Source organism: Mustela nigripes, chromosome 11, assembly GCF_022355385.1.
Source record: "Mustela nigripes isolate SB6536 chromosome 11, MUSNIG.SB6536, whole genome shotgun sequence".
NCBI lineage: Eukaryota > Metazoa > Chordata > Mammalia > Carnivora > Mustelidae > Mustela > Mustela nigripes.
Window position 1 is genome coordinate 38,934,435 of NC_081567.1, and position 11,772 is coordinate 38,946,206.

General features: G+C 60.5%; 1 protein-coding gene across 3 annotated transcripts; it reads left to right on the top strand.

The window, feature by feature from the left end:
• The first annotated feature begins 555 nt into the window (after nucleotides 1–555).
• MRPL28 (mitochondrial ribosomal protein L28) lies at nucleotides 556–3,828 on the top strand. 3 transcript variants are annotated; one of them, XM_059416012.1, is made up of 6 exons: nucleotides 556–651; nucleotides 986–1,282; nucleotides 2,065–2,217; nucleotides 2,492–2,626; nucleotides 2,718–2,804; nucleotides 3,414–3,828. In XM_059416012.1, the coding sequence occupies exons 2-6, from the start codon at nucleotides 995–997 to the stop codon at nucleotides 3,519–3,521; spliced, it is 771 nt and encodes a 256-aa protein (XP_059271995.1). In that variant the 5' UTR covers nucleotides 556–651; nucleotides 986–994; the 3' UTR covers nucleotides 3,522–3,828. The 3 variants fall into 3 exon arrangements, with proteins under 3 accessions (XP_059271995.1, XP_059271997.1, XP_059271996.1); XM_059416014.1 differs by having other exon boundaries at nucleotides 634–697; XM_059416013.1 differs by lacking the exon at nucleotides 556–651 and adding an exon at nucleotides 660–744.
• The last annotated feature ends 7,944 nt before the right edge of the window (nucleotides 3,829–11,772 follow it).

Consider the following 11,772-nt stretch of genomic DNA (forward strand, 5'->3'; position numbering starts at 1 on the left):
TCCCACTTACTGTCCCTACTCCCCCACCCCTTGTCACCCTGCACTTGTAAAGGGAGAACAAACATTTATATATGGTGTTTTTTGGGTTACAAGTTTTCAAAACGTTAAGACATTTTTATGTCGCTCTGATTTTGCTGTAATTGCTGAGTTTAATATTCTACAGTGATATTTCAAGGCACAAGGGTCTTTTAGACAGCGCGGGGGCGGGGTGGGGGACGGGGCGGGGTGGGGCGGGAAGGCTCTGTAGCAGGATCTATGCTTAGTGAGGCTGGGTCTCAGAGCTGAAATCAAGAGTCGGACTTTTAACCGACGGGGCCACCGCGGCGCCCCGAGACAGAAGAGTTTTTCCACTTAACACAGAATTCTGCTCTCGGAGGGGAGCAGAAGGAGTGGGACCAAGGATGACAGGATCCACTCTTCCCCGCCCCCGGCTCTGCTCCAGGGAAAAGGAGCCGCATTTGCTGACGGTGCCTTGAGCCGCCGCCGTCACTGCCCGGCATTTTCCACGGTCCCTAAAGGCAGGAAAGGGGGCGGGACGAGGCTAGACTGACGGGCTTTTCGGCCAGTTAGCGGCGGACAGGTGCTGAGCGTGGTGTCACGACTTCCGGTTCCGGTGGGGCGCGGAACTCGGAGAGGCAGGCTGGACGCTAGGTTAGAGCCGCGTCTAGCGGGGCGAGGAGGTCCTGCCCGGGTCCGGGTCAGGGTCCGGGATTAGGAGTCGGGGCGAGGGGAGAGAATACATGGGTAGTTGGGCTCGGACTTGGAGTTGGGGCCGCGCCGGTTTCGGGGGGCTGGGTCTGGAGGACCGGAGTCGGGAGTCAGGGGGCTGGTGTCGGGGGGACCGGGGGGGGGAGTCAGAGACTGGGGTCGGGGGGGACCGGAGTGGGGAGTCAGGGGGCTGGGGTCGGGGGCGCCGGGGGTCAGGGGACAGGGCCGGAGTGCGTCGGGGCTGCGGTCTAACAGCCCCATTCCCGCCTCCGGTCAGGCTGCCGCGATGCCCCTGCACAAGTTCCCGGTCGGCCTGTGGAAGCGGCTCCGGCTGCGGGAGGGTATTTGCTCCCGCTTGCCCCAGCACTACCTGCGCTCCTTGGAGGAGGTGCGAACACCCACTCCTGTGCACTATAGGCCGCACGGGGTTAAGTTCAAGATCAACCCCAAGAATGGGCAGCGGGAACGCGTGGAGGATGTACCCATTCCCATCTACTACCCCCCAGAATCCCAGCTGGGGCTCTGGGGTGGGGAAGGCTGGATCTTGGGCTACAGATACGTCAACAACGACAAGGTAGGGGAGGAGGGCAGGCTTCCGAGGACTTCTCTGGGGTTTGCTGCTCTGGGTGCAGTGCTGAGCCCTGGGGGTTCCGGGGTGGGATGCGGTAGGGGTGTGTGCTTGTGCTGTGGTGGAGACTCAGTTCTGTGGAAGAAGCAGGCTGACCTGTGAGGATGCTGTTCCAGCTAACTTGACTGCCGGTGAACCCCTCTGGGTGTCCTGAGATGGTGGTGCCTGTGGGAACCAGTCAGCGCAGGGCCACTGGGGAGATTAGCCAGGCCAGGTGTAAGGATGGGAGGACGTGTGTGCGCGGGGGCCGTCGGAGGACGGCAGGTCTTCGGCCCTCTGTCAGCCTGACACGCTGCCGTTGGCCTCCTTGACATGGCCGCGGCCAGCACTGGCACATCGTCACTGCACTCGGGAAGGCTGGGAGACACATAGCCGGCCGTCCACCACCTGCCGTGTCTTGTGGGAAACCTGGACGGGGAGCTGGGCCTTCTGCACGGTGGCTTGTGTGTTTGAGGCCCCTTCAGGTGGCCTCTCCCTTGGCCTTGGCCCCTTGGTCCCTGGTTTGGAATGTGATGACCCATGCACCACGGGGTTATGGTTGTACGTGTGGTGTGTCTGGAACACACACCAGCAGCCCAGGCAGCGCTGAGGAGAATCTGATCTCTGGGTCCCCAGGTGGGTCTGGTCCATCTACCTCTTGGTCCTGAGTCTCAGGAAGAGGCCCTGGGCCCCGTTTGGCTCTGTAGGGAGGAGCGGCAGCACTCACAAGGTCTCTGGTCCTCCCTTAGCTCTCGAAGCGGGTGAAGAAGGTGTGGAAGCCACAGCTCTTTCAGCGTGAGCTGTACAGTGAGATCCTGGACAGGAGGTTCACCGTTACTGTGACTCGGCGGACCCTGGACCTCATCGACGAGGCCTACGGGTTTGACTTTTACATCCTCAAGGTGAGCAGGGGGATGTGCCAGCACACAGCCGAGTCTCCTGGCAAGTCAGAGACTCTCTGGGGCACGCCCGTGTCTGGGGTGCAGGGTCACCCGTGAACTGTAAATGGGCTCCCGGTGAACACTGCTGCCTCCTTCCCTGCTCTCAGGCCTTCCTTTCCTCTGGGGGTGGCCTGGGGTCCTCTGGCTGCTGAGGAGGAGCCTGGTGGTGTCCGCTGGCGGGTGGGCAGGCACCCCCACCCCGCAACACCTGGCCCCATGCGTAGCCTCCTGCCAGACTCCCAAGGAGGACCTGTGCTCCAAGTTTGGGATGGACCTGAAGCGAGGGATGCTGCTGCGGCTGGCACGACAGGACCCCCAGCTGCACCCGGAGGACCCCAAGAAGAGGGCCGCCATCTATGACAAGTACAAGGTGAGGGCTTCGGTTTGAACTTGTTGCTTCCTGTGGGCCCCGTTGACAGGTGGTACTGTTGCTCATTGTGTGCCCGGTCTCTCCCCTGCAGGACTTTGTCATCCCGGAGGCAGAAGCCGAGTGGGTTGGCCTGACGCTGGATGAGGCCGTGGAGAAGCAGAGGCTCCTGGAGGAGAAGGTGAGCAGGTGTGGGCACTAGTAGACAGGCGGGGTGGGGGCGTGCGCTGCCTTAGGGCAAGCCTGGACTAGGGCCACGGCCCCCACTGAGCCAGGGGAGGAGTTGCCACCGTGCACAGCTGGCCAGATACAACCACAGCCCTGGGTTCTGTGCAGCATGCCCTCTCCTCTCGAGGCCCTGACTCTCTCCTGTCCCTGCCCCCGCCCCCAGCTGGCTTCATAAGTTCATGGACAGAAAGACTCTCAGCGGCACCTTTGGTTTCTTTGGCTACGTAGCCTCCCTGTCCTGGGGTCTTCCTGGTATGGAGCTGAGGTCTTTTTGTGTCTTGCACCCTGGAAGGGTCTGGAGCCTGTGGTTGCTGCTGGAACAGGGAACCCACCATGGCGCAGTGGCTACTGATTCTGTTCCCACTGCAGCCCCGGGGCAGGGAAGCTGGGGACAGACACTGGTCCCTGTGTCCCCAGTGGCCCCGTCTCATGGACAAGGTGCTGTCCTCTGGGCTGGTAGCTGTGGCCAAGCCTGAGGGGTCTAGTCTTCTTGCGCCAGATTTCTCTTGGTATTTGGGCAGCGGCAGCTGAAATTCCCGTCTTCCCTGGGTCCCTCCCGTAGGCTCCGACTCCTCTGTTCAAGGTCTACGTGGAGGAGCTGATTGAGCGGCTGCGGCAGCAGGCTTTGGCTGAGCCAGCAGTCGTGCAGAAGAGAGCCAGCAGGACATGAGCGACTCGGACCCATGCCTGACAGCCATGCTCACCGCCTTGCCTGCCCCGCGGCACTGTGGACCCAAGGGCCTGGGGTGGTGCTGAGGGCCACGCGTGGGTAGTGGATGAAACCGTTCTTCTCTGATGACCCAGCAGCTTCCAGGGTTGGGAGGGCTTTGTGGAGGCCCCAGGAAGTCTCATGCCAGGGTCCCCAGAGGTCTGGGGCCATCTTGCTGCCTCTGCATTCCCCCTCCCCCTCAAGTGGGGGCCCAGCTGACGTGGAGTCACCACACTTTGGGGGCAGCACAATTAAAGTCTGAACTGGGCTATGTGTGTGCTGCTTTGCTTGGAAGTACTCTTCTGAGTAGTCTTTGAGCTCGTTGTGTCCTGCCCCAGAGACCCGGGATATGGCTGAGCTGTGGGACCGGGATTGGTGTCAGTGTCTTGCCTTCCTCCAGGAGGGTTCAGTGTTGCTGAAGCCATCTGGCAACAGACCGTCTCCCTGTTGTACATCCCCGTCTGCCTGGAGGGCTCTCTGGAGCAGAGGCCGGGTAGCTTGGGCTCACCCTGGGAGTGGCCGGGAAGGAGCTCTGCTGACGCGCCATTCAGGGCAGTGGGCACCCCCACCAGCTCTCGGGAGGTGCAGGGATGGGATTCCTAGTGGGCGGCTGGGCCAGTGCCCTGAGTCTGTTCTGCTCCGAGATTTGGGGGTGCCTTGACCTTCATCCCCAGCCCTTTCCTGGGAGTACTGAGCATTGAGACCCATTTGGATCACTCTGGGAGGACAGGGAGTGATCCCCCTGACCTGGTCCTGGCAGCTGACCCAGGGGCACTCAGCTCCCCTGACAGGTGCTGTGGTAGTGAAGACATCTATCTGGGCAGTGTTCATGGAGGTGGAGGCCAGAGGGAGCCTGTGGCTGGCCAGCGAGCACAGCGGCAGGGGAGCCCTGGAGACCCCCCAGCATAGGGACATCATTGAGGGGCAGGGTCCCTGCTCTAGGGAGTGATCCTGAGATCTCTGGGTGAAGCTGGGAAATGCTGTCGTCAGTCCCAGACTCCTCTGGAACTTACCTTTGGACCCATGTCTTGATGCACACAATTGTTTCTGCATGTTCCCAACATTGGGAACAGATTTTATTTGTTTTAAAGATTTTATTTATTTATTTGACAGAGATCACAAGTAGGCAGAGAGGCAGGCAGAGAGGGGGGAAGCAGGCTCCCCGCTGAGCAGAGAGCCTAATGTGGGACTCGATCCCAGGACCCTGAGATTACGACCTGAGCCGAAGGCAGAGGCTTTAACTCACTGAGCCACCCAGGTGCCCCCAGATTTTAATTTTTAAGAAATTCTACCAAAAGGTGCTAGCACCCAGCCCACCCCTGCCCCAGCCCTGGTGGTCTGGACAGGCCAGCCCTCGAATGCCCACTTGATCCCACTTGATGTTTCCCATCCTCAGCCCCGGACTGAATTAAATGGATCCCTTTCTAGCATGGCCTGTGTCACCGGCTCCCCCTGCCCTGCGCTGTGCACCCCAGATGCCCCCCCATCCACTGGCATGGCTCTCAGTCACACCTTGCCCCACTGCTCGCTCTTGCCCCCACCCAGGCTATAGGTTCAGGTTGGGGGACCTCCTGTCGGGACTTGCAGTGTATGTGTGCCTGCCGGTAGCTGAAGGGGCCTGTGGCTGGAGCAGGGTGAGGACTAGGCTGCCTGTGGGCCATATTGGGGGACGGTGGACTCTGGCCTTGGTCTCTCTGTCACCACTGGAGGACCATGCAAGAGTGTTAAAAGCACAGGCCCAGCCGAAGTGGGGTTACCACACTTGGGGGCAGCAGAAAGAAGGTCTCAGGGTTGCAGGTCTGCTCTCCCTGGGGCCCGGGGGTTACCGCAAACGCGGCCCAGACTGGCCCCCAGGGCTGCTGGTCAGTAGAAGGAGCATGGTGCGGTCTCAGCAGGTCACTTCCATCCCTGTAACCTGTGTCGGGTCTGGCTGTGGCCTCGGCCCTTTCTTGGCAGAGCCAGTCTCTGGTCAAATCCTCACAAAGATCCTCTGTCCAGGGAAGGCCAAGCCGTCTGTGAATGACGGACTTCCTTCCCCGCTAAATAAAACTCCTGGGGCCTGGGAAGGTGCCTGACAGGCAGAAACTGCCATGTGGTTTCCCTTGCAGAGGTGGGGAAGCTCGCACACGCTGCACAGCGACCCGGAGATGGGCACTGGGAGGCCACCAGGCCAAGTGCCCCCTCTGGTTTCACCTTCTTTGTTGCTTCTGCCCACAGGCCATGCCTCCACTAGTCTGCTGAGAGTCTCCAGTCCCCTCACTGAGGCCCCGCAGGCCCTCAGGCCTCTATATTGGGGTGGCTAGTTGTACTGATCACCATCAAGCCCCCAGAAGTGCAGACTGTGCTGCGCTGGCCCCGGTGGGCAGACAGGCTGGGCCCCGTCCCTCCTCAGCCCTCCAGGAGCCCCTGGGCAACGCCCTTGTTCATGTGTTTCATTGACAGTCCAGCCAGTCTGTGAGGGCTGGCCATCACTAGCTATGGATGGAGTAGTCCCTTGGGACTGGGGCAGCAGAGGTTCCTGGAAGGGACCGTCAACATCATGGGGTCCTGAGGCCCAGGAAGGATACCTGAGGTCAGGAAGGGTGTGGCCCAGCCTGTGGCTCTGTGCCTGGCCCCTCACCTTGAGGGTTTTGCCTGAGTCCCACTCAGGTGTATGTCGGCTTGCAGAGTGGGGGGTGTGGAAAGAACAGGCAAGTCCACAGCTTCTCTCTGCTAGGAACACAGAAGAGCTCTTGAGAAGCCACCCACGTGCACTGTCTTTTTCCCTCTGGAGCCTGTGTTCCAGGTGCCCTTCCGCCCCCGCCTGCCGCCTGCCCCCAAGCCAGAGCCCGGGTCCCATGGACTGGCTAAACAGCATCAGCCCTACGCCCTCAGGCCCCCTCTGCCACAGCACGCCAGAGCCCTTCCCAAGCTCTCCCTGAGCCCCAGAATGCATCTCCCAGTGCTGGACCCTCCAGCAACTCCCAACTCCAGCGGACCCAGCCTTATGTCCCCACCCACACCTTGTCCCTGGACAAGACCTGTCTGCTGGTGGTGTCCAGCAGACAAGGGGGCTCACTTGTGACTGAGCAAGTTGGGGTGAGGCCAAGCCAGTATGGAGAAGTCTGGGGCCAGGTGCTTGGGCTGGTGAGCAGCTTTGGGGCCATGTAGCTCTGGGCCCCACCTGGCCCAGCCTGAGCCCGTTTCCCTTGGACGTACAACCACTACAGACCTGTGTTCCAGATTCCGTTTCCCAGGTCCTTCTGACCTTGGCGGCGGCTTCCTCAGCAGCCCCTGGGCACCTTCCACCGTAGCCTCTTCCCAAAGACCTGGGGCTCACGAGTCGTCACAGGCCTGTGACCGTTGCTCACTTGTCTTCTCCAGCAAGCGTGGGCTGGACGTGGTCCAGGAAGTGGGATGTGGCTTCCCAGGGCTCTTGGGTAGATGTCTCATGGGGGCCTTCGTGGTGCTTGTGCTGAACCGAGGATATGTGGACTGTCTCAAGACGGGGGTGGGTTGGCTCTGGGGTGGTCAGTTCTCAGGGAGATGCTGTGTTGAACCGTTGATGAGAAGCACTGGTCTTGAGACATCCAGGAAACCCTTACCAACGGGCTGGTCGTGGACAGACCCAGGGGGTTCAGGCCAAGGGAAGAGCAGGTACAAAGTCACTGGTGTGCGGTTAGTTTCTGCAGGGTTGGGGAGTGCTTGGTGTGACTGAGGTTCCAGAGTCCCGCCGGGTTGGGGCACAGGGTCTGTGAAGCAACAGGGCTGGCCAGGCTGGGGCCTCTAAAGGCTCTTGAAAAGGGACAGGGTGAGCCTGTCTTTGTGTTCACTAGGTTGGTGAGAGTGGAGGAGGGGTTGGCAGGCAGAAAAAGCTGGCAGGCCCCTTAGAGGTCTCAGGTGGATTGAGAGCTTGGCTCTGTGTCCCTGAGTATGATGAGTTCCCCCTGCCCTTTCTCCCATTGCCCTCACCCATTATTTTCTCACTGGATGGCCTGGCCTTCAGCCCCTGGGGCAAGCCTGACCTGAAATCCTCCTCGAAGTGTAGGCTGCAAAGACATTGTTCCTGCTTCCAGCAGGTGGTCAGGCAGGACACAGAGTGGGCTGGGACATGTCCCGAGAGGGACCTGGACCCTTCACACTGAATGTACATGAAACGCACGCACGCACACACACGCACTCAACAGCTGGTGCAGGAACAGGGTCCTGTGATGCCTGACCTGACACTCGAAGGGGACCCAGTGTGTGGGCCCACGGCAGTATTGCCTGCTCCCTCGGCAGTCAGGAGTGGCTCAGGGGGTGGCGGTGTCTAAAGGGGCTGGTTGCCATGGCTACCATAGGGTTCTGAGGCCGTCATCTGGTCCCTGCCTCAGCCAATCGGCGGTGGAAGCCCGAGCTGCAGCCCAGAGTCACACTTCTTCCTCCCAGCCACACAGTGGCCAAGAGCAGGGACCCGCGTCCTGGAGTGACTGAAAGTGCTCAGACAGACAGCCAAGCCCATCATGGCGGACCGTGGGATGGTGGGGCGTGAGCAGGCACACGGAGCCAGGCAGGTGAGGTAAGCCGGGCGGGCAGACAGATGGGCAGAGGAGCGGGCGGACAGGTGGATGTGCTCCCTGCTGCCCATTGTTCTTAAGGCTGGGGCCCTGCCCTCAGCCCCCCTGCCCTCTGCACCCTCCCGTGCGCGCTTGCACCCATGTCCGCACCCGACCCTCAGCCCGGGACCCTCTCCCCAGACGGCCCAAACAAGGGTCACGGGGAGAGAAACAAAGGGAACCGCATGAGGCAGGATGAATCCCACCGCACCGTCGGTCCCGAAAATCGTGCTCCCGTGTCTTTCACTCAGATTTCCCGTGGAGGCGGCATCAAAGACCCCCAGCCGGCCAAGCGCTCAGTGAGTTGGCCACTTGGCCCCCGGCCCGGCCCCGTACGCAGGCCTGGGGCACAAGCCATGTCAAGTCAGTGCCATTTAGGGAGTATTTTTTTTTTAAAGGCAAGAAAAATGCGAGAAAGGAAAAAAAATGTCCACCTGTACCGGGAAGCGGCCAGACCGAGGTGGAGCAGAGGTGCCAAATCCCGTTACTCGGGACATTGGTGGACAGGCCCCAAAAAGCCAGCTGCGATGAGGGGCTTGTAAACGGAGTGTCCTTTGGAGATCAAAGGGGACATGCTTGTGTGTGTGTGTGTGTCCGTGTGTGTGAGTGCACGCGTGTGCAGGAACGTGCACCACGGGGCGGCACTCGTGGGCCGTGTGCTGCAGCGTGGTGGAGAAGCCTGGCGTGTCACCCACCCGCCACGGCCACCCTCCATGTTGCTCCCGTCCTTGCTGCTGCCTGCCAGTGTGGGTGTGCCCGTGGGGGGTGGCTGAGTGTAGCCAGGCCCGGTCCCCACTCCCTACGCCTGGCCCTCGGGAAGGCGGTCCTGGCTGGGCCTTTTTCCCCCACCCGGGTCTTTTCTACCCTCCCCTACAATCTGGCGTCACCCTGAAGTTTGGCCCAGATGGGCCTGGCAAAAGCACAGGCCTGGCCACGGGCAGAATGGAGGGTGAGGACAGGCAGCCTCCGGCCCTCATCACCCGGACCGCTGTCCTGTTGCTCGCTGAGGCCGAGAGCTCCCAGATGGCCCGGCGAGCATGTCCCGAGGTTCAAAGCCTCTTTGGGCATGATTGTTGGGTTATTAGGTAAACTCTGGGAAGCAAATCTTTTAATCCACTGTGGCTAATCCAGTGCACTTTTGTTTGCCACGACAGATTCTGCAGCAACAAAGGGCCGGAGGGACCCCGGCATACATAATCACGTACTTAGACTGTGCTGCAGTGGCTGCGAGGCTTCTAGGCAGCCGAGAGAGACATCTCTGGACAGCGCAGTGGGGGGCAGGTGGCCGAGGGGCCGATCTGGTGGGTGTGGGCATGGGCATGGGCACGGGCAAGGCAGCCGGCTGGCTGGCTCCCCACGACCAAGTCTCCTAGCCACCAGGTCCAGGGGCTGCCTCTGGGCCCCAGGGCTGCACAGGCTCTGGAAGCTACATGAGGTATGCCAAGTGGAAGGAGAACGAGAGCCGGCAGCCGACAGAGAGGCACCGAGCTCCCACACTGGGAGGGGCCTTCGGGGATGGGGCTGTCAGGTCAGGGAAGGATGTTCCCGGTGAGCAAACAGCAAAGACAAAGGTGGAAGTTGGCCTCGTGTCGGGGTCGGTATAGCAGCAGGGCAGGCGTGCCCAAGACCGAAGTCTTGGGAAGTGACCTGAGGCCACCTGGGAAGCTGGGCCTCTCCACCCTGGGAAGGTGGAGGGGTGGGGTGAGGCCCCTCAGGTCCCTCCATGCAGGCACTTCCATTCCTGGGAAAATGGTGTTGGGATCGGGGGAGGCCAACAGGAGGCCCTTTCTTCGGTGACCTGGGCCCCTGCCAGGCATGGGCCCCCCGCTGAGCCTCAGGCTCCTTGATGGAAGGGGCCAGGAAAATTGGGCAGGACCCTCACTTTGCGAAGAAGAGGTGCTGACCTTGATACATGTCCCCAGGGAGATAGGAGCTGGGTTAGCCCTGGCTGCACCCCTATATCCCTGAGGCTCTTAAGTTGGGAGAGGTGCTGCACTGGTGATGCGTGTGCTGCTCTCCCCTCCTCTCTCCCAGGCCTCTGTGGCGGGCAGGAGCTACCACCTCATTCAAGTACTGTCCTCCAATCGTGAGCCTACTCACCCATGTCCTGGATGCATCCCCGGGGTCAGCATTCTCCAGAGACACAGCATGGGAAGATGTCCTGAGTGACAGGAAGCCCTTAGGACCCTGGGGTGAGGCCCAAGTTGGGATGGGTGTGGATGGCTCCCTGGGGCTCTGGGCCTGCTGCCAGGCCCCTCTGCTGCAGGGCCTTCTCGCCTAGGCAAGGGGAGAGCGCAGCAACCTGTGACCAGCCCTGAATGCGGCCGACTCTGGCTCCTAGGAGCAGGGACAACCGCTACATGATGCCGTGCATCAGCAGGGGAGAAGGTGACAGTCACACCAGGTCTCCCCAGCACTGAGTTGGTCCTGGAGCTCATTTGAGGGAAAGCCCCGATCTCATCCTCTGCTGCCCCAGCTTGGCCTCAGGACAGGATCACTTCCTAGGGGTCTGCCTGAGGCAGCTGGAGTCGAAGGGCTTAGAGAAAACTCCAGCTGCCAGCCTGAACACACCTGCCCCAAGTTGTGAAGGGGAAGAGGAGGCAAACACAGGAGGAAAGAGGCAGGGGGACCTGTCTGATGTGTGGTCAGGACCCAGGGAGGCCCCAGCCTGGAGCGTCCACAGGAAGCTGGGCTGGCCCAGGAAGCTCGATTTGGCACCTTCTCACTGGTCCTGGGACCTTCGTGGAGCAACACCACCCTTCTTGACTCTGCCCAACAGGTCAGCTCTGTCCTGTCCCCCAGCATCCTCGCCCACCCGTCTTGCTTCCCGGGGTTACTGTGGAGTGATCCCCGAGACATGGTGCAGAGCCTCACGGTTCCCACGTAGTCACGACAGTTACGTGGGAACAGAACTCACTCCTGAACATATAAAGGAGGCTACAAAACCCACCCCTGCTCCTGCACTCCGACAATAACTAGTATTAATACTCTGGAATAGCATTATTATTATTATTTTTTTTTGTATTTTTGTATTCTTGACTATAAAGTCAAGAGAATGGGCACCCGCTCTGGGTGGTTTCCTGGCTTCCTCCTTGGTGCCCTGTCTCAGGACTTGAGTGTGATGTCTCTACATCCTTTTGGGGGCTTGGGATGGGGTACCAGCAACACCTGGCCCTCCCTGTTTGGCTCAGAACTGATGGAGAAAGGATACTCCGGGATGAGGAATGGAGCCCGGGGGCTATGCTGATGGCCTGGAGGGCGGCTCGCCAGTGTGACCTGGGCTGCGCATCCAAAGCAGAGTCCACACCATACTCGTCAGAACTGGATATGCCTCGCTCCCGCTTGAGGGCCTTGCCTGCCCACCTGCTGTCCCCTCTCACCCCTGTAGACAGGGGTGGAGAGCCCAGAAGGGACTTAGCCTGAGACTCTGGTCCCCCTCCAGAAGCCCAAATCGGAATGTCCCTCCTGACCTCCCCTCCCAGGAAGACAACTGGAAAGTGGCGTCCTTATCCCATCTCTGCCACTTATCCTCGGCCGCTGGTTCTCATCACCGCACCTCGGGGCATGCTGGACGCACCTTCCACACCCTCCTTGGTGCATCTCGGATTTCTTGGAATCACTTTTTTTTTTTTTTTTAA